Raw genomic sequence first — 21,854 nt, 5'->3', positions numbered from 1 at the left:
TCTGGTCGTGGGGCCTGAACTCTGGGCCTGGGCGCTGTCCCTCAGCTCTTCAGCTCAAGGCTAGTGCTCTACCACTTGAGCCACAGTGCCACTTCCGGTTTTTTTCTTTTTGCTTATGTGATGCTTAGGAATCGAACCCAGGGCCTCATGCATGCAAGGCAAGCGCTCTACCACTGAGCCCCTTCCCAGCCCCATGGCCTGATAACTTTTAAAGCAATGTATTAAGTAGAATAAAGAAAAGAGGTTTCACTACTATAATTGTCCAGTCTACAGAAAGTCCATAAAGGTTTATATCAATGAAATAACTGTTTGAAATTAATTCAAATCAGTAAGACTTCTACAAATTAAGAATTCAGTTACATCAAAAATAAATCTATGAGAAGAGGATGTGTGGCTCAAGCGGTAAGAGTGCAAGCCTTGAATGAAAAGGACAAGGAAGAGAATGAAGCCCTGAGTTCAAGTCCCAGTACAAAAATAATTAAGTGAGGCTGGGAATGTGGCTTAGTGGTAGAGTGCTTGCCTAGCTAGCATGCATGAAGCCCTGGGTTTGATTCCTCAGTACCACATAAGCAGAAAAAGCCGGAAATGGCACTGTGGCTCAAGTGGTATAGTGCTAGCTTATAAGCATAAAGGGGCTCAGGGACAGTGCCCAGTTCCTGAGTTCAAGCCCTAGGATTGGCAAAAAAACAAAAAAAGTGAAGTAAATAAGTAAATAAATCTATGGCTGAGCATGGTGGTGCAGATTGCTAGAAGGCTGAGGCAGAAAAATCTCAAGTATGAGGCTAGCTTAGGTTATATAGGGAAATCCTGTCACTCACACACACACACACACACACGCGCGCGCGCGCGCGCGCGCACGCACGGAAAAAACAAAAATAACAATACTATATAATCAACAACAAAAGAACCCAAAAACCAAACTAAAAAAAATATAGGAGGAAACAAAATCTAATTTTATGTATCACAAATGTTTACTTTGTAGCAAGGATGAAAGGGCTCACTATTATAACTCAGTTGCCTACATATTTAACCCCTTTTCAATAAGAATATACTTTATCTATTTGTAGGCTAAAAGCTCCCTAGCAGTAATATGAAAGTACTAGCATAGGGGCTGGGAAGGTGGCTCAGTGGTAGAGCGCTTGCCTTGCATGTATGAGGCCCTGGGTTCGATTCCTCAGGACCACATAAGCAAAAAGAAAAAAGCCGGAAGTGGCGCTCTGGCTCAAGTGGTAGTTGAGCTGAAGAGCTGAGGGACAGCACCCAGGCCCAGAGTTCAGGCCCCATGACCAGACCCAAAAACAAAACAAAACAAAACAAAAAACAAAACAAAAAAAGAAAGTACTAGCATATGAAAGTACTGTTACCAGCATAAAAGCACAAGGAATCATATTAATGATAGTATCATTAAAAAAATGAAGTATATCCCTCAAAAACCTCAGATATTTATTAAAAGAATGCATAAATTTCAGTTCATTTGTGTTTTTTTAATATTAAAAATTCCACCTTAAAATTTACTAGCTAAAAGGTGGGCTGAAGGTATGGCTCAAGTAGTAGAACACCAGTAAGCCAAGCAAATACAAGGCCCAGGGTTTAAGTATCAGTACTGGAAAAAAGGAAAATGTCAATTATCATTTAAAAATAGATGGTTAGATAAAATGGCAAAATGACCAGGTGCTGATGGCTTATGCCTAAAATTCAGGAGGCTGAAATCTGAGAATCATGGTTTGAAGCCAGCCCAATTAGGAAAGCCCATGAGACTCTTCTCTTCAATTGGCTCAGGATCACCACTCAGGCCCTGAGTTCAAGTTCCAGGGCTGGCAAAAAAAAAAAAAAAAAGGCAAAAATGAGACTAGTTCCTAAATATACACCAGTGAAGACTTCATATTTCAGAAAACTTGGTGTTTATCTTCTTTCTAGATGAATCAAAGCACTGAATTCTGTAACATTCTAATGTCTCAACATCTCTATGATACCAATGATGGATAACCAGTGACTCCATTTCATAAGAAAAATGACCATAATATAATTCTGTACCTCAAATTTAATTCTTCCTACACCTTTGATATAAGGTAGCAGATAAAGCATAAAATCATCCCAACCAGTAACCCTGAAGAAGTGGTGACTAAAGGAAAAACAGGTCAGAGCTGGATTTGTTAACCCAAGAAGAGACACAAAAACATGGTCAAAGTAAGTAAAATTCATTATAATAAGACACAATATAAATACAATGAGGGGAAAAATTACTTTTTTGTGTGTGTGTGTGTATGTTTTGCCAGTCATGGGGCCTGAACTCTGGGCCTGGGTGCTGTTCCTCAGCTCTTCAGCTCAAGGCTAGTGCTCTACCACTTCCGGCTTTTTCTGCTTATGTGGTGCTGAGGAATCATGCTTCATGCTTGCAAGGCAAGCACTCTACCACTGAGGCACCTTCCCAGCCCCTTTTTGTTTTTTGTTGGTTGTGGAACTTGAACGCAGGGCCTGGGCACTGTCCCTGAGCTTTTTAGCTGAAGGCTGGCTGTCTACCATTTTGAGCTACAACACCACTTCTGGTTTTCTGGTGATTAATTGGAGATAAGTCTCACAGGCTTTCCTGCCTGGGTTGGCTTTGAACCACGATCCTCAGATCTCAGCCTCCTGTGGTAGCTAGGATTACAGGTGTGAGCCACTGATGGCTGGTTCCCTCATTTTTATCTTAACAGTGCTTTTGTGCATGATTGATAATAATAACATCAGAACACTATAGTGACCAATGACTGGGGCTGGCACTCCACACAGGGAATACCAGTGAATACTTAACTTGATTACAATTATTCAACCTCCATATATTAATGCAGCTTAGTCTTTCACATACCTTGTAATTCTGGTGTGATTCGAAGTTAGAAAGAGGAGTATTACATGTGGTAGAGAAGGGCATGACTTTCACACCTCTATAAATGAGGCCTTTATCATACAGTTGTTTGAAGACCCACCTATCAAGTTAGGAGAAAAAGTTCTATAATTACATAACCAAAAATCTATTTCCTCAAATGCAAACAACTTTGCCAATTCCTATTGAAAAAGGAAAATGTTAGATCATATTGCATAATGACATACCAATGATATAAACCTATGCTGTATGTATCAGTGAAAAAATTTACATTTTTCTTTGGAGATGTTGAAAAAGTAGTTTTATCAACATATTAACTATGGTTGGTCTTTTCCCTTTAGTTTTCTGGTGTGTTGTTTAAATTTTGTGATAATGGACAGTTTTATAAGAGCACTGTAAAAAGTATAAAACACTGGGATTAGAATCAGGTAAATCTTTTAGTGAACACTTAGTTGGGTTGCCTTAAGCTTAGGGTACAAAGACACTATAGAGATTAACAATAATACTCACCTAAAGTTGAACAGTGTTGACTACTCACCTCTGCAGGTAAGTAACAACATACTTAGTGGGAACCCCTACTAAATTCTTTGTTTGCATCTTCATATTCTGATTCCTACTTGCCTATCATAGTGAGTTAAACTTTTTTTCCACTAAGCTGGGATATAGCTCAAGGGTAGAAGGATTTCATTGCATTTATAAAGTATAAAACATACTTCTCCAAATCAAATACCTACCTGAAAGCAAGCTAACTGATCTTAGCACATTTCTCCATTGACTAAGACAATAAATAATTTCAACATACATACAACTTTAAGTAAACCTACCAGACAGACTCCATAAACTGTGGATACAAAGTTTTGTAGTCATTGTCAAAGTCAATCCATCGGCCAAGTCTGGTAACAGTAGACTTTAAAAATATGAACATTAGAATAAAATTAGAAAATTATATTTGCTATTATACAACAATATGCCTTTTAGTTTTTACTGTCATTATATGTAATTCTGAGAAATCAGAACAAACCATGGTTCAGGCAAATTTTTAAATTATATGTTATATAATGTTAAAAAACCATTTTTCTTGGCATTTACAAGTATTCATTTATAAACCCTATCAAAACCACTATGTGACACACAGCACAGAAACTGTTATTGCTACCAAGAATCATCAGTGGATGCTAAAAATAGATTACTGAACTTACCACAAGGAAAAGACTATTTGTAGATAATCTCATTAGAAAATATTTACTAATTGCAAAGGAAAAACTACAACTTTACAAAGAAAAACTGACAAGTTATACCTAAAGTGAACAAAAGTTACCATCCTGTCTCATAACATGATATACTGAAAAAGGAAATGACATCATTTTTGAGGTTTCTTGCCCCAAATATCATAAATTGAATTATTATGCAATATTAGACCATGAGGGGCATTCTGTAAAATAATTTGCCTATACTTTTCAAAAGTGATAAAGCAACAGCTGATGTGCAGCTCAGTAGTAGAGCACCTGCTTAGCATATATAAGACCTTTGATTCAGTCCCCAGCAAAACAGTCACAAAGACAGACAGACAGACAGACAGACACACACACACACACACACATACACACACAGAGCAAAGATTTGAAAGATGAAGAGTTGCTTCAGACCATGTTTGTGATTTTTTTTTGGCCAGTCCTTGGACTTGAGAACTCAGGGTCTAGGTGCTGTCCCTGAGCTTTTTTTTTGCTCAAGGGTAGTGTTCTACCACTTGAGCCACAGCTCCACTTCTGGCTTTTTGGTAGTTTATTTAAGAGTCTCAGAGTTTCTTTCCCAGGCTGGCTTTGAATCACAGTCCTCAGATCTAAGCCTTCTGAGCGGCTAGGATTACAGGTATGAGCCACTGGTGCCCAACCCATGTTTGTAATTTTTTAATACAAATTATTTCAAAATGAAAAGATCTGTGTGTGTGTGTGTGTGTTTTAAATTTAAACAGAGAAAAAAGAAGAAAAGTCCTAAGCCAGACACTGGTGGCTCATATCTATAATCCTAGCTCTTTAAGAGGCTAAGGTCTGAGAATGGCAGTTTGAAGCCAGCTTGGGCAGAAATATCCATGACTCTTATCTTCAAAAAACCAAAGTGGATGTCTGGTTCAAATAGTTAGGTGTTAAGTCTTGAGCAAAAAAATCTAAGTAAGAATGTGAGACTCTCAGTTGAAGCCTCAGTGCCAGCACAAAAGAGAAAAAACAAAGTTCTCTACCTCATATTCATCATAAGATTTCCCCCTTCTAGTGACTAGGGAATAAAGTTACGCTGGGAGAAAACTGAGCTCTCACTTTTCATGTAGATGAAATAAGACTTTATATTTCAGTGAAGTAAAGCCACTGAAGGTTTCTGAACAGAGAAGCATGATGAACAGTGCTGTGGATAGAGTACAAGGCAGTTTGACTGACACCTAAATACTTGAACCAGATTTCCATTTTGACTTTTTAAAGGTAAGAGGCAAGGATTTTTCTGCCCAGGCTGGCTTCAAACTGTAATTCTCAGATTTCAACCTCCTAAACAGCATGAGGAAGAGACTGTTTTAGAAGAGAACATGAAAGTGAATAAGTTGGTTGTAGGTATAAAACAACCAGATACTGAGATTTGATGCTTGATGTGATCATAGGGATTTAAGTTTAAAGACTATGGGAATGATACTATTGGCAGAATAGGAAATTCTGAACAAGAGCAGGTTAGTACTTAAAGTTAAGATGAAGAATATGGAGAAAACAAAAGATAGATTATTTTTAAATCATACAGGCCTACAAATGTAATCTGAGCAGCAGAGAGGAAAGGCGAAACTTTGTTCTGTTCCCAAGCCAAAAGACGGGTGAGAATTCTTCACCCAATAAAACACTATTAAGTAGCAAACAACTTGAGAAAAAAAAAAGAAAGTGGTTCTTGGCCTGGAGGTTCAGGCTCTGATTTCAACAAACAGACATCAAAACAAAACAAGGCCTGGTCAAAACTTGAATTTTTAAAAATATGGGAATTGTTGCACTGGAACATTCTAATAAATCTATTTGTAAGAAAAGCACAATTCCTGTCATATTCTATGAGCAGGTAGGAGATTAAATATGGAAGACTAATTAAGCACACAGAAATTAGGGGGGAAAACATGTAGCTGAAGCTAACAAACTCATAAGTGGAAGCTAAGGCCTTGTTCTTTGGTATACACAATACAAAAAGGAGTGTGAACACTTCTTGTGTCACAACCACACATGAGAAACATACTTTTGGGAAGACCTCATAAAAAGTACAAAGGACCATAAAGCATTTTAATGTCCATTTAAAAACATTTTCTGACAATAATTTAACATACCCTCCACTCGGCAGAGTATCTCATCACAATTGCCCGGCACTGACGGTTATATTCTGCAATCCCCATTTTGGCCACATCCTCTGGTCCTCTGATTCCCAGTGTCTTATCAATTTCATATTCCTGAAAAGTTGCAGTGAGTGTTAATATTCTTATAAAGTTGTATTTATAACTAACCAACTCTAGAAAATAAAACAGCTTTTTAGTATTATTATTGTTGTTATTAAGTAGTTGTTCAAAAGGATTATAATTTCCTGTGTTACCTGAGTAAGATGCTTCTTGGTCAATGTCACCCCTTCATTTATCCTTCCCTCTAGTCCCTACCATCAAATTACATAGTTCACCTTTACATACTATACATTGAATATAATGACTATACTTACTCACCTTTCTTCCCTTTATTTCTGGGTTTTCCCATTCTTCACTTTTGCCCAACCCCAAGACAAATTCAACTTTCTAGTATTCACTTTGATAAACAGTACTGTAATTGTTCAGGAAAGTTATGCCTTTGAATTCTTCCCCTAGTCAGTGTGTATGTAAATGCATTTAGCCCAATGTAAACAACTTTTAAAAGAACACTAACTCTCAGAAAATCTATAAAGGTATGGGAATGTGGATTAGTGGTAGAGTGCTTTCCTAGTATGCACTAAGTTCTGGATTTGATTCCATAGTACCACATATACAGAAAAAGCCAGAAGTGGCGTTGTGGCTCAAGTGGTAGAGTGCTAGCCTTGAGCAAAAGACGCTCAGGGACAGTGCCCAGGCCTTGAGTTCAAGCCCCAGGACTGGCCAAAAAAACAACAAACAAAAAAGTAATGAAGACCACAAATTTCTATCATATATGTGTGGAAACTTAAAAATTCATCATACTTTGACATAGAACATGATGAAATATATTGCTTATGAAAACAACAACAGGTAACTTAAGGTTGGAGTTCAACCTACCACAGGTAAACCATGACAATCCCATCCAAATCTTCGATCAACATGAAACCCATTCTGGTGAGCATATCTTGTAACTATATCTTTAATTGTCCCTGCAAGTATATGTCCATAGTGAGGCAGTCCAGTTGCAAAAGGAGGTCCATCATAGAAGGTAAATCTAAAAGAAGTAATAAAAATACATTAAGGCCATTTAAAAATACAGTCAAGATTTAGGACAACATTTTTCTATATGTAGATCCTATCACAGTAATATGTATTAGGAAGAAGAAAAGCAGTAAGATGAGGGAATTTGGACCTAATGGGTTAGATATTTATTGCAGGTCCTACTTTCAGAAAGTTACTACTTCCAGAAAGAGCCGGGGAGGTTGCCACTATACTATTTCTTCTATTATTCCCATGACAGAAGGAAAATTATTAATCCTGACCCTGATTCATTTTATCAGTAAAACAAGGCAATGAACACCTATCTTATGAAGTTTTTGTACAGAAAACATACAGAATGAAAACAGAGATTAAACAGATTAATTAGGTAAAGGGAGACTAGTACTATAGTGGCCATCTATAGGCTTACACTAGGGTTTAAGTGCTAAGTAAGAGTGGAGATGAGGACAAAGGTGAGTAAGAAGGCATTTTAGAAACTCTATTACATTATCTCTTAATAAAATAGAGTAAAAAACAGTCTCAGAAATAACAACTCTTCCTCTGTACAACCTCCCCCTTTTTTTGTCCGTCATGGGGCTTGAACTCTGGGCCTGGGCGCTGTCCTTCAGCTCAAGGCAAGGGCTCTACCACTTGAGCCACAACGCCACTTCCGGTTTTCTGGTGGTTTATTGGAGAGTCTCATGGACTTTTTCTGCCTGCGCCGGCTTTGAACCGTGATACTTAGATCTCAGCCTCCTGAGTAGCTAGGATTACAGGTGTGAGTGACCAGCACCTGGCTGTATAACACCTTTATAATAACAAGCCTATATTGAGGCTTGCACTCAGGATTTGATGTTCTTGCTTGGCTTTTTTGCTCAAGGCTGGCACTCTTCCACTGGAGTTATACTTTTATTTCTGGCATTTTTGCTAGTTGATTGGAGATAAGAATCTCACAAACTGTTCTGCCTAGGCTAGCTTCGAACTCTCAACTTCCTATACATGTGAGCCACCAGTGCCTGGTTAGAAATCACTACTCTTAAGAGCTCCACATTTACCAAACAAATTGACATACTTTGGCCTATGCTTTGACTGCTTTAAGCATTCCTGAAAACAATCAAATTTGGACCAGAACTGCAAGATTTTCTCTTCTTCAGCAGGAAAATTGATGCTTTCTGGAACTTGTTGTACCATTCTGTTGCTGCAAGAGAAATCAAATGTATTATTGTGACAAAGGAATATTGTAATAGTACATACTATATTATTAAAGTGGACATACATACACTTAGTCATATTCTGCAAAATTCACCTCTGTTAGAGTGTATCTCCCCTTTTTTGAGTAGTACTGGGGTTTGAGCTCAAGGCTTTGCACTTGCCTGGCAGGTGCTCTACCATTTAACCCACACCCAACCCTTAAGTACATCCCTACAGTGTACAGTCCTTTGGCAATCACATCCTCTTCTACTTCAGCTCCTGAAAACTACTTATCTGCTTTCTGACTTTCTAAGACTTGTATTTTGAATATTTCTCGTAAAAGGAAAATATAAGTGAAACATGTACTTGTGACCTATTGTTTTTGGGTTAATTCCCTTATCAGTTTTTCAATGTTTATCCCTATAACAAGGTCCAAACGTATTCTTTCTATGGATGAATCATATTCCCTTTGACGGACATGCCACATTCTTCATCAGTTTACAGGCATTTGGATTGTTTCTACTTTTTTGGTTGTTATGAACATTCAAATACATGTTTCCATGCAGACATTTCTCTAAGCTATTATAGCTATATATTGCTATAAGCAAAAGTTGGAGCTGTATATTAGCTTTGTACTTGTTTCTGTGGTAGTGGTACTGTGGTATGAACTCAGGGTCTCCAGCTTGCGAGGCAGGTACTCTACCACTTGAGCCACCCTGCCAGTTTCTTTTTGCATTGACTGTTTCCTAGGAAGTCTCACATTATGCCTGGTCCGACCTGGATTTAAATTTTACTTTGTTTCCTTTGTAGCTGGGTGCACTCCACTGCACCCTATCTGTTTCTCAAACTTATATTACAGGCTTGAGATACCATTACTGGCTGTACCTTACTTTTCGAGAAACTGCCAAAATGTTTTCAGTGATTGTACCATTTAAAATACTACCAGAAGTGAATGGGGATGCCAGTTTCTCCATATCCTTCTTAATAATCTTTACTATCTTTATGTTACAATTATCTTAGCATGTATAAAGTAGGACTTAATTGTACTTTTGGTTTGCATTTCCCTAATGACTAATTAGTGACTAATGATGTGCTGATTGCCATTTGTTTATCTTCTTTGGATAAATGCTTATTCATCCTTTACCCTTCATGCCTTATTATATTCTGTGGTGTGTGTGTGTGTGTGTGTATGTGTGCGTGCGTGCCTGCGTGCGCGCGTGAGAGAGTTCTGATGATTGCAGTTCAAAGCCTGCCGGGGCAACAAAGTCCGAAACTCATCTCAAATTAACCACCAAAAAGCTGGAAGTAAAGCTGTGGCTCAAGTGACAGAGTGCTAGCCTTGACCAAAAAAAGTTAATGGACAGTGCCCAAGCTCCCAGTACTGGTATAAAAATAAGTCTCTTGGATTTCTTCCTAGGCTAGCTTTGAACTGCATCCTCCGATCTCAGCCTTTTGAGTAGGTAGGATAACAGGTGTGAGCCACCAGCATCCAGCAAAGGCCTCATTTTTAAATTGCAGTATCTTTTCATAATGGCAAAATATATTTTTCAAAAAGCTAAAAAGAAAATCTTGAAATTCTTTCTGATGGTGCTAAAACTCATTAGTAATATAAAAAACAGAAACAAAAACAAGTAGCTAGTAATTTTCTTACCTACATTCACGTGACAAAAAGTACTTTTCTTAAAATAACCTCTCCCTCTAGAATAGGGAAAACTTTTTTTTTTTGGTTGTTGTGGGGCCTGAACTCTGGGCCTGGGCGCTGTCCCTCAGCTCTTCAGCTCAAGATGAATGCTCTACCACTTGAGCCACAGCGCCAATTTTGGTTTTCTGGCTAGTTATTGGAGATAAGAATCTCATGGACTTTCCTGCCCAGGCTGGCTTTGAACCGTGATTCTTGAGTAGCTAGTGCCCAGCAGGGAAACTTTTTTTTTTTTGTTCAGTTATGGGGCCTGAACTCTGAGCCTGGGTGCTGTCCCTCAGCTCTTCAGCTCAAGGCTAGTGCTCTACCACTTAAGCCACTTCCAGCTTTTTCTGCTTATGTGGTGCTGAGGAATCAAATCCAGTCAGGGCCTCATGCCTGCAAGGCAAGCACTCTACCACTGAGCCACCTTCCCAGCCAGGATGGAGGAAGCACTTTTTTAAAAAAGAAAAACACAACTTAAAAAAATCGTAAAGCAAAAAGGCAAAAATGTCATATTCAAAAATATTTTTTTTCTTTTCTTGAAAGTAGGGTCTCATATATAGCCCAGGGTGGCCTCAAACTCATGATTCTTCTATTTCTACATCCTATGTGCTGGGATTACAAGCATTTGCCACCATTTAATTCAAATACTTTTCTTGGTATGTGGTTGTGGGTAGTTAATTCAATTTTTCCATTTTATCTCTTTTATTGATTTTTCATGATTTCTCATAAGTTTCTTATGAGAGAAATATTAGTATCTTTAAAATTTTTTAAATTTTTACTAATAATCTCCAGCAGACCCTGGATCAATTTATAACTCAACTAGTGAGCAATCCTCATTGCTTACTTCTTCTGACTTAAAATTCTAAATGAGTTGCTGACTATACCTCCAAGCCAACATCAGATTAGAAAGGGACAGGATTGCTAGCAATAAGGAAAGAGAAGAAAAACCTTAAGTACTCAAGAATCACAGCAATCTGAAGCAATGGGCTCTAGGAGAAAAAAAAAACACCTCTACAAACCTCTAGTAGTTCTGAATATACTAAAGCAATGTTTTTTTTTTTTCCAGCTTAACATGTTGCATTTTTATTCTGTAACATACCAACGTACTATGCTTGCATAGTATAGGTTCAGATTATGGTTACAGACTATTGTTTGGCTGATAATGTACATTATTTAGGTAATCTATTGATAATCATTTTTAATCGTGTAAAGCAATCTATTATAAGCAGAGCAACTGGCCCAGGCCATTAAAAATTTTGAGACAAGTAGTGTTTTTTTCTTTTATTCTCAGGAATTTTTCAAATGCCAACTTTTTTTTTCCCTAATAGAGAAAGCTACACCTATAGTCCTAACTACTCAGGAGGCTGAGTGAGATCTGAGGATCCAGGTTCAGAGCAGGCCAGTAGTGTGAAACTTGTAATTCCAATTAATAAGCAAAAAGCTGGAACTGGAGGCATGGCTTAAATGGCAGAGCTCAAGATCCTAAGTTCAAGCCACAGAATACCATGTATAGGCACCAAAAAAGAAAAAAGAAAGAAAATTAATATTAAATGGAAGCTGCAAGGCATTTCATATCAAGTGTTATTATAACCTCCAGCATTTCAAAGATGGGAAAAAGTGTTTTTGTCACTTACTATGTTTATTACTTAATGTCTGTGTTCTATTGGTTTGGCAGTGAACTACTCAAAAGCCAATTGGAACATATGAGATTGTATAGGAAGGCTAAACAGATCTTTAAGTAGGAAAACCTTCATTTCTGTCATTTCTAATCTGCTTGTATGATGACCCTTTTTATGGACCTTATTAGAGTTGCACATCAACAGCCCCAACTGAAACCAAGCAGTTAGAACCTGGATGTGTGTTTGTATATATGTGTGTACACACCAGTCCTAGGGCTTGAACTCAGGGCCTGGGAACTGTCCCTGAGCTTCTTTTGCTCAAAGCTAGCATCTACCACCTGAGCCACAGTGCCACTTCTGGCCTTTTCTGTTTATGTAGTACTGAGGAATTGAACTCAGGGCTTCATGCATGGTAGGCAAGCACTCTACTAGTAAACTCACATTCCCAGCCAGAATCTGGGTTTTTAACAAGATCCCTAGGGAATTAGCATGCAGATCAAAGACTGAGCACCACTACTCTCACACTGTACTGACAATTATATGATATATGAAAGACTTGCTCTCCCCTCTCAGCCCAATCTTTTCATGTATCCAAGGATCCTACATGAAGCATTTGCCTCTCCCCTCTCAGCCCAATCTTTTTATATACCTAAAGATGGACTATGAAGTACTGACTCCCACCTTAATCCCCCAGGTCAAGCAAAACATCAGGTGTGTGCTAACCTGCTTGCCCACAGGCAGGCCACTCCAACCTGGGCTCAGCCAAAAGTCCCCATTACCCCAGGCTGGACATTCCACTCTGGACCTAACTCAAAGTACCCACCCCTAGCTTCCTGATCTAACTCTTTTTGGTTCCTTGTTAAGACCCACATAAACCAGACCCCAAATCCAATACCTTGTACAACCTCCATACCTGCGGGAAGGTCCATGCCCCTCACCGACAATAAACAGTCCTAGCCTGTTGACGACTGAGTCTGATCTATTCCTTTCCCATTCTCTTCCATTTTCCTAACAAGGCCAATGTCTATACCAATGTAGATGACTGAAGATGCCCTGAAGTGTTGTTTTCCCATAGCTGCTATGTTATAAATCTCCTTTCTCTGTCTTTCACGGTATCTTTTTCTTTGGCATATGGGGTAAGTGGCCAGACTTAATGTGAGACTCTTGGACTTCGAGCCTGGGGTATAAAAAAAAACCCTGCTTTCAGCATTACAATATCAGATTGGATGATTATATGCAATTGGAAAAAACCTTGTACCAATGACCGGGCTATGGCAGCTGCTGAGGACAAACAGCTGCCATGCATAAATCACAGGATTGCTCTAGCCCATTGTATCCACTGGAAAGCTGTACCTGCACAACAGTATCCAGCAACCACAGGGCGATGGGTAGGGGTAGTAGCTAAGTGGGGTGAGGGCAATTTGCCAAGTTATTCATAAGGATCTCATCCCTCATTCCCTCTCCTCTGCCCCCCACTGGTACCAGGGAATGAACCCAGTGTCTCCATGTGCTCTGCCACTTGAGCCATTACTTGTTTCTCTCCTTTCCTCTCACTACAATCCACCTCTCTACTCTTCCCAGTTCCACAACACTATCAGGCTACTTTAGCCTCAATGTCTTGTCTAAAACTCTCAAAGCTTTTGTTGGGTACAGCATCACATGCCTGACATACCAGCAGTCAGGAGGCTGAGACAGAAAGAAGGGACTGGGAATGTGGCTTAGTGGTAGAGTGCTTGCCTCCTAGTATGCACAAAGCCTTGGGTTTAATTCCTCAGTACCACATAAACAGAAAAGACCAGAAATGGTGCTGCGGCTCAAGTGGTAGAGTGCTAGCCTTGAGCAAAAGAAGCTCAGGGACAGTACCCAGGCCTTATGTTCAAACTGCAGGACTGGCAAAAAAAAAAAAAAATCCCCCTCAAAAAATCTCAGGAGCTCACTTGCTTTATTGATTTCTCTCTGTTATTGGTGGTATTGTTTGTTTTTGCTTTTGGAGGGAGGAAGGGTGGTATCCTTTTAACTCTACTTAAATGTTTCCACTACTCTTCTATTAGATAAGCAAGACATTTCAGTCACCAAATGATCCCCACATCCAATTAATCAGCAACTCCTGGATTCTACCTCTAGGATTCTTTCTCAGTTTCCCTTTTGAACTCCTAGATCTTCATACCTTATTACAATATGTCAAATTTCACACCAACGGTAGGTCCATCTTAGGTCTTTTCCATTAATATCCTATTAACATTTATGCTATAGACATACCAGTAAAAAGCACAAAATCTTTATACAAAGATATTCATATGTGAAAAGTGATGCCAAGATGAAATCATTCTGGAGACACCCAGATAAAATTAGGGGTGAAAAGTTACAAAGGGAGAGGGCTCATACCTGCTATACCAATGCCCTTCTAAAGGTTCAAAAGAAGAAATGTATAGCCAGGTGCTGGTGGTGGCTCATGCCTGTAATCCTAGCTACTAAAGGAATCTCAGATCTAAAGATCACAGTTTGAAGCCAGCCCTGGCAGGAAAGTCTGATTCTTTTTTTTTTTTTTTACGTCAGATGGGTAATGTGCCCACCTTGTAACAAGGTTTAGAGGAAGGCACATATCACGCAAGTGCGTGAGAACCCAATCATCACACTTATGAACAGGAAAAGGATCGGTCTGAGAGATTCTTATCTCCAATAAACTATTCAGAAAAAGCCAGAAGTGGAGCTGTGGCTCAAGTGGCAGAGTGCCAGACTTGAGCACTGAAACTCAAAGACAGGGCCCAGGCCATGATTACAGGCCCCAGGACTGGCCACAAAAAAAAAAAAAAAAAAGAGGAGGTGAAGGTCCTGATTTAATCCACAATACCAAACAAACCCCATCAAATCAATAAATCAATAAATCAGATAAATATGTTTTTTTTGGGGGGGGAGGGGAGAAAGGGCAGTCTTCTACCAGTGCCATGTCCCCAGCCTTTTTAGGTAAGATCTAGTGCTTTTGTTCAAGTCAAGACTTGGACCATAATCCTTCCTTCCACCTCTGCCTCCCTAGTAGATGGGAATACAGGTCTACACCATCTGCCCAATCATCATACAATGATCTAAATAGAATATGTGCCAAAGAATGGTACCTTCACAAATGAGCTAATACCAACCTTATCCTCAAGTCTCCAAGACCAATGGAATCTATCTAAGTAGCTTATACAAATTTCTCCCTGTTTGCCTGGAATATGATCATGTTATACAATGACATGAATATTCTCATTGCAGTACTTTTCTATTCCCAAATAGATACCTTTGGAGAATCTCCCTCTCTTTATTTAGGTTGGTACACAGGAACAATTCTATAGGCAAATAAGTGAAAATATTCAAGATGACTAAAAATTCAAGATGACTAAACTATGGTGCATCAAGACTGGATATCATGCAGCCAATAAAAATAACAAATAGAAGCTGGGCGCCAGTGGCTCACGCCTGTAATCCTTGCTACTCAGGAGGCAGAGATCTGAGGATTGCAGTTCAAAGCCAGCCCTGGCAGAAATGTCTGTGAGAGTCTGATCTCCAGTAAACCACTAGAAAACTGGAAGTGGCGCTGTGGCTCAAGAAGGAGAGTGCCCCTCTTGAGCTGAAGAGCGCAGGGACAGCGCCCAGGCCCAGAGTTCAAGCCCTACAACCAAAAAAACAAAACAAAAAAAAACCCCAAATTGGTATAATAGTTGGCCTAGGCTGGGGTGGTAAATCACTGGTAGAGTGCTTGACTAGCATGTGCACAAATCTGGGTTCAATCTCCAGCACTGTTTAAAAGCTAAACCAAACAACTTTCTCCACATCCCTAAGTGTTAATGGGAGTTTATTTCCAGGACCCCTAGAGATACCAAAATCAAAAGATGTTCAAGTCCTTTATATATAACAGTGTATATAACTTACATGTATAATATCATATCCTTTAGATTATTTTCAGATTACTTGTAATACCTAATATAGTTGAAGTGGTATGTAAACTGCTGTTATCCCCTATTAAGGAATAACCAGAAAAAGATAATTTGAACATGTCTACTACAGATGCAACTTTCATAGACCTAACTCAGTCCCAAATCACATGCTGGTTGAGTCCCTAAATGCAAAATTTGTGTGTAGGAGTGACTGTACACATCTCACACACATACGCGTACATATAAATAGAAGTCTCAGATACACACACTTATATATCATTTTCAAAATACTCTTACTCATTTCAATACCTCCTCTAAAAAGAAAACTACAGATGAGGCTGGAAAATCTAAGGGCCACATCCCATTGTATCTCAAATCCAGTAGTAATAGCGACTCCCTATTTTCTGAACCAAGGGGATGGGTACTTTCAAATCCTACAGTACTTTAGGGATGGTCTGCCCTTCTTCAAGCCCCCAGGCAGCTCCAGACGTGGAGCTCCACGCTTCCCAGCTCCTCCCATTGAAAGCTGCCTTTCTCCCCCGTGTTCCCAGCCAGGCTTGCAGCGGGGACTCTGAGAGCCCAGGATAGGGATGCAAGCTTGGGCAGCAGTACATGCAAGGTCTCGGGAACAAAAGACAGGAAGTGGAGCTTGAGTATCTCCAGGGTGCCAAATCACCCCGAATGCTCGCAAAGCAGCGAGCTCAAGACCCCCCCTCCCCGCCCCCGAGACTGCTGAGGAACTTCGGCGGGTTACACTCCTTGCACTCCTACTTCTGAAGGTCTTTCTACAATCTCTTCTCATCTCCGTTTTAGAAGAACACAGACGCTAATAATGTAAAGGCAGGTGAATCTGAGGGACCCGGAGCCCCGCAAGGGGCGAAGTTTACCTGATGGCCTCGGCCCGTCAGCCTAGAAGAGCCGCGACCACGCTGCAACGCGCTTGCCCGAACTGATGCAACGCCCTGACAGCCCGGCGTGCTGGCCCCACGGAGACCAATCATCATGAGCGGTCTAGCACGCACCAACAACCTGGGTGGCAATTGGCTGCGTGGAGTCTGACCACGCCCACCGTCCGAACCCTGAACTGTTGTGCGGGCTGGGATCCCGGTTCTTTCCGGGAAGAGACTGGCAGAGGGACTCGGGGATGGTTGGGCTGGGCGGGGCGGGCGGAGCCGGCCGGACCCCGCGCGCCAAGACTCTGGGTTCCCGTGATCTCCTTCCCCGGTCCTGGGCCTCTTCTTCTTGTGTCAGCATTTACCTAATAGGATATTTAAGGTCTGTACATTTCACTTGTAAATCACAACTAAAATGTAATTTAATACAGCTAACAACGATTTTAATTACATTGTGGGGCCTGTGCAACTAATTCAGAGGCTGCTTCCCCTGTTACCACAGGCCAAAGAGAAAGAAGGGCCTAACAATTAGCTAGACAATTAAAAAAAATTGTACTTTAAAATGCTTACCACAGCGCTCAAGTGGCATAAGTGTCTGCTGTAGAAAGCCATACGGTTCTGAATTCAAAATCTTGGTAAGAAGTGGGTGGCTCACACCAGTAATCCTAGCTACTCTGGAAGCTGAGATCTGAGGACAGCGATTCACAGCCAGCCCTGTCTGGAAAGTCCATGAGACTCTTATCTCCCATTAACCACCAAAAAGCCGGGAGAGGTGTTGTGGTTCAAGTAGCAGAGTGTTAGTCTTTAGCTAAAAGCTCAGGGACAGCACTTAGGTGCTGAATTCAAGCCCCAGGACTTGCACAAAACAAAAAACACACCACCTCAGTATGCCTGGGCTTTGGTGGCTTCAAGCCTGTAATCCTTAATTCTGAGGAAGCTGGTTGAAGTTAGCCCCAGCAGAACAATCCAAGAGACTTTCCCCTTTAATTAACCGGGAAAAAAAAGCTTAAAGGGGAAGTGTTACTCAAGTGGTAGAGTGCTTGCCCTTGAACAAAAAAGCTGAGTGCCTGAACTAACACACTCCTCAAACAATAAAATAGCTGGGTGCTGGTAGCTCATGCCTGTAAATCTTATCTATTCAGGAGATCTGAAATCTGAAGCTGTGGATTGTGTTTTGAAGTCAGCCCAGGAAGGAAAGTCCTTGAGAAACTCATCTCCAGTCAAAAAAGCCAGAAGTGGAGCTGTGGCTCAAGTAGAGAATGCTAGCCTTAAGCAAAAATCTCTCTTAGAGATCTATTAATCACTCAGAGATCTCTTCAGAACTATGCCGAAAGTAGTGTCCCGGTCGGTCGTCTGCTCAGACACCCGGGACCGAGAGGAATATGATGATGGTGAGAAGCCCCTCCATGTCTACTACTGTTTGTGCGGCCAGATGGTCCTGGTGCTAGATTGTCAGTTAGAGAAATTACCCATGAGGCCCCGGGACCGATCTCGTGTGATTGATGCTGCCAAACATGCCCACAAGTTTTGTAACACGGAAGATGAGGAGACTACCTACCTTCGCAGACCTGAAGGTATCGAACGACAGTACAGGAAGAAGTGTGCAAAGTGTGGACTACCGCTCTTTTACCAGTCCCAACCGAAGAATGCTCCTGTGACCTTCATTGTGGATGGAGCAGTAGTGAAGTTCGGCCAGGGTTTTGGGAAAACGAATATATATACTCAGAAACAAGAGCCTCCTAAGAAGGTGATGATGACCAAGAGGACTAAAGACATGGGTAAGTTCAGCTCTGTTACTGTGTCCACCATTGATGAAGAGGAAGAAGAGATTGAGGCTAGGGAAGTTGCTGACTCCTATGCACAAAATGCCAAAGTGATTGAAAAACAGTTGGAGCGCAAAGGTATGAGCAAGAGGCGGCTGCAAGAGCTGGCGGAACTGGAAGCCAAGAAAGCGAAAATGAAAGGGACACTGATTGACAACCAGTTCAAGTGACCCGGATCTTTCTCTGAGCCCAGACTGGAAGCAAGTCATAAAGATCATAAAGAAAAACATCTTGGTTTCTATTTATGCTCTAGGAGGATTTACTTTGCTTCCTATTCACTAGGTCTTCAAGTCCATTTGGCTTATTTTCTAGGAGATCTATATTAGTTTTTGTGTAAGTTTTCTGTGCTTTTATTTTCGTCTATTTGGTGTAAAGTTCTTCAGCTGTTTAGAAACTATTAATACATAAGTGTTTTTTTCTACTTTCTAAGGTGGCTTGTTTTTGTTTCCCAAAATGAATCATATGAAAACATACAAGGCTGAATACCCAGTAATTGGTAAAGCCAAAACTCTTCCTTTATAACTAGAGGTATTTACTATTCTGAATTGCTTCTCCTGTGGAACTGTAAAATACATATTAAGATCATTAATATATTTTCATTGTAGTATTTTGAGAAATATTTGCATAGGGAGCTCCCTACAACATATCCGTTACATTTTTATACTATATGCTGAAGTATTTTTTATACTAATCCTAATCATTTCAACATCTGGTTCAAGTTATGTATTTTGCTTTATAAGATTGTAAAAGTGTACATTATTAGCATTAGGCAAGCATATGTCCTTCATTATATTTTACTCTTTTTTTTTTTTTTTGTCGGTTGGGGGCTTGAACTCTGGGCCTGGGCGCTGTCCCTCAGCTCTTCAGCTCAAGGCGAGTGCTCTACCACTTGAGCTACAGCGCCACTTCTGGTTTTCTGGTGGTTTATTGGAGATAGGAGTCTCATGGTCTCTCCTGCCCGGGCTGGCTTTGAACTGCGATCCTCAGATCTCAGCCTCCCGAGTAGCTAGGATTACAGGCGTGAGCCACCAGCGCCCTGCTATATTTTATTCTTTTACAGTGATCCCTCACCCATGGCAGAAGTTACATTCCAGAAACTAGTAGTAGCACATGTCTATAACTCCAGGTTACAGAGGGAGGAACATCAAAATCAGAGATTGCCTTGGTAAAAAAAAAAAAAGCAAGACTCAAAATCAAACTGCAAAATGACTGGGAACACTAGATCTTTAGTTCAATCTCTACCATTAGAAACAAAAAAACTTGCCTAAATATTGGGTTGAGAAATATTTTATAGTATGTTGCAAGGTATTGAGTGACAATCTCTAGACAAAATATTTTAACAAGTAATAAAATCGTAAGAAAAAGTTATTGTGATCAAACATACCACATGGATCAAAGACCTGAATCATTTTTCCAGAGTAACAAGCCTTCCTATTTGATGAGGCATGCAGCTCAGTGATTTGAGAACTTGTCTAGCCTACACAAGGACATGGATTTGATTCCATCACCTCCAAAGACAAAATTAAAAACAAAACATCCAAGAAATCTGAGCATGAGTAAAACAGGCAAAAATAATGGAGGTTACTATCAGAGGAAACAGTATCTTTGAATGTGGTTGTATCTAGATAACAAGGGGTAGGGGAGGCATCTTGATGTCATCTATTGCTTTGTAGATAAAGCATGTGAGACTTAAATATGGTCACAGACTTTCACTCCCACTGAGGAAAAAAAGGCTATATGTGTTTTGATCTATAGAATACTGAAGTGAGTGAGCTGGTTCTGGAGTTTGGCAATATCTGTCCTGCCTCTGGGAACATTTACCCTTGGATTCAAATTGCCATGTTTTAGAAGCCCTTGATGGACATCCAAAAGTAGATGCTTAGTGCCCACCTGAACTATTCCAATCACAAAACATGCAGGGAATAATGCAAAAGTTTTGACCAAACAGCAGGTTTATGAGCAAAATAAATGTTACTTGGATGGTTTGCTATGATGCAATAGGTAAGAAGATATAAATAGGATTTCTATAGAAAAGGGACAACATTGAAAGTATTTATTTTGCCAAGGAGTTATTCCCATTTGCCTTGAAATCCGAAGTCTTGAATCCAAAAGGACTTTTGAAGCTACTTAGTTCCTTGCACTCTTATTTATTAACAAATATACAAACTGAGCATCTGTGTGCCACACACATTTAAGAAATAGAAACATGTTAAAAACCCAGAGGATTCCAACCCTCATAGTTTGTATTCAATAAATCAATGAATACTAAGATAATTTCAGATATACCCATAATTGCGTATCATGTATAGAGGCCTATCAGTCTTCAATCCTAGTCAGGTTTATTTAGTGAAATATTAAACTAGTTTCACTGTATGGACTAGAAATCTGACTCCTGTTGGCTACATATTTCAGGTTAATTTCCATATGCCTGTTGCCAAGGTAGAACTTTGGGCCTGATGTACCTGCTTCTATAAGTCGCTCTCCAATTAACTGAGGCCGAGATGAGGAAAACTATGTATTTGGCTTCCTTTGTCTCACATTTTTTTTTGGGGGGGGGGTCAGTCAATTCTGGGGCTTGAACTGGGCTTCGGTGCCCTTAAACTCTTTTTACTCAAGACTAGAGCTTTACCACTTTGAGCCACAGCACCGCTTCTGGTTTTCTGGTGGTTAATTAGAGATAAGAGTCTTATGGGATTTTCCTGCCCCTGTGGGCTTTGAACTGGGATCCTCAGTAACTAGTATTACAGGTGTGAGCTACCAGCTCCCATTGTTTCTCACAGCTTCTTACGATGGGCTGAAATATTCCTACATATAAGTCACTATCAGAACACAAGCGTAGACTTCTTCTTTTTTTTTTTTTTAACTGGTCCTGAGGCTTAAACTCTGAGCTTGGGCGCTGTCCCAGAGCGCTTGTGTTCAAAGCTACTGCTCACCACTTGAACCACAGTCCACTTTTGGCTTTTAGTGGTTAAATGGAGATAAGAATCTCTTGAACTTTGCTGTTGGGCTGGCTTCCAATTATGATCCTTAGACAACAGCCTCTTGATTAGCTAGGATTACAGGCATAAACCACCAGTGCTAGGCTTAAAGTTGACTGTTAATTGATCCCTTTATATGCAAACAACAAAATGGAAGTGCAAAATATTTAGTAAATTAGATATAAATATTTCAAATAGTCTATAATTCACACAAAGACTAATTTGGAAAATTAAGTATACCAAACCATTTATTTAAAATAGTCTTCATGTAAACTTATCAAAGGATGCCCATTAAGCTGGGAGTTGGTGGCTCATGCCTGTAATCCTGGCTACTCAAGAGGTTGGGATCTGAGGATTGCTGTTCAAAGCCAGCCTGGGCAGGAAAGTCCTTGAGACTCTTATTTCCAATTAACCAACAGAAAACCAGAAGTGACGGTATGGCTTAAAGTGGTAGAGTGCCAGTCTT

The 21,854-nt window shown here is 40.1% G+C and overlaps 2 protein-coding genes across 2 annotated transcripts in view; one reads left to right on the top strand and one right to left on the bottom strand.

Moving 5' to 3' along the window:
* Iars (isoleucyl-tRNA synthetase) overlaps positions 1-16,657 on the bottom strand; it is a 70,782-nt gene extending 54,125 nt beyond the window's left edge. The window contains exons 1-6 of the mRNA XM_013026425.1: positions 16,582-16,657; positions 8,359-8,484; positions 7,146-7,302; positions 6,204-6,323; positions 3,688-3,770; positions 2,849-2,966 (exon numbers count right to left, since the gene is read on the bottom strand). Of these exons, the coding sequence (XP_012881879.1) occupies positions 2,849-2,966; positions 3,688-3,770; positions 6,204-6,323; positions 7,146-7,302; positions 8,359-8,477 (597 nt within the window). The 5' untranslated portion in view covers positions 8,478-8,484; positions 16,582-16,657. The remainder of the gene's footprint in view (positions 1-2,848; positions 2,967-3,687; positions 3,771-6,203; positions 6,324-7,145; positions 7,303-8,358; positions 8,485-16,581) is intronic.
* A 1,150-nt stretch (positions 16,658-17,807) lies between these two features.
* Positions 17,808-19,184, top strand: LOC105993207 (UPF0428 protein CXorf56 homolog). The gene has a single exon (XM_013026386.1). It carries the CDS (start codon positions 17,912-17,914, stop codon positions 18,578-18,580), a length of 669 nt encoding a protein of 222 aa, XP_012881840.1. The 5' UTR covers positions 17,808-17,911; the 3' UTR covers positions 18,581-19,184.
* The last annotated feature ends 2,670 nt before the right edge of the window (positions 19,185-21,854 follow it).

Source organism: Dipodomys ordii, unplaced genomic scaffold (assembly GCF_000151885.1).
Source record: "Dipodomys ordii isolate 6190 unplaced genomic scaffold, Dord_2.0 Scaffold93, whole genome shotgun sequence".
In the NCBI taxonomy this organism is placed as follows: domain Eukaryota; kingdom Metazoa; phylum Chordata; class Mammalia; order Rodentia; family Heteromyidae; genus Dipodomys; species Dipodomys ordii.
The sequence above is the reverse complement of the archived record's forward strand: the minus strand, read 5'-3'. Positions and strand labels throughout refer to the sequence as shown.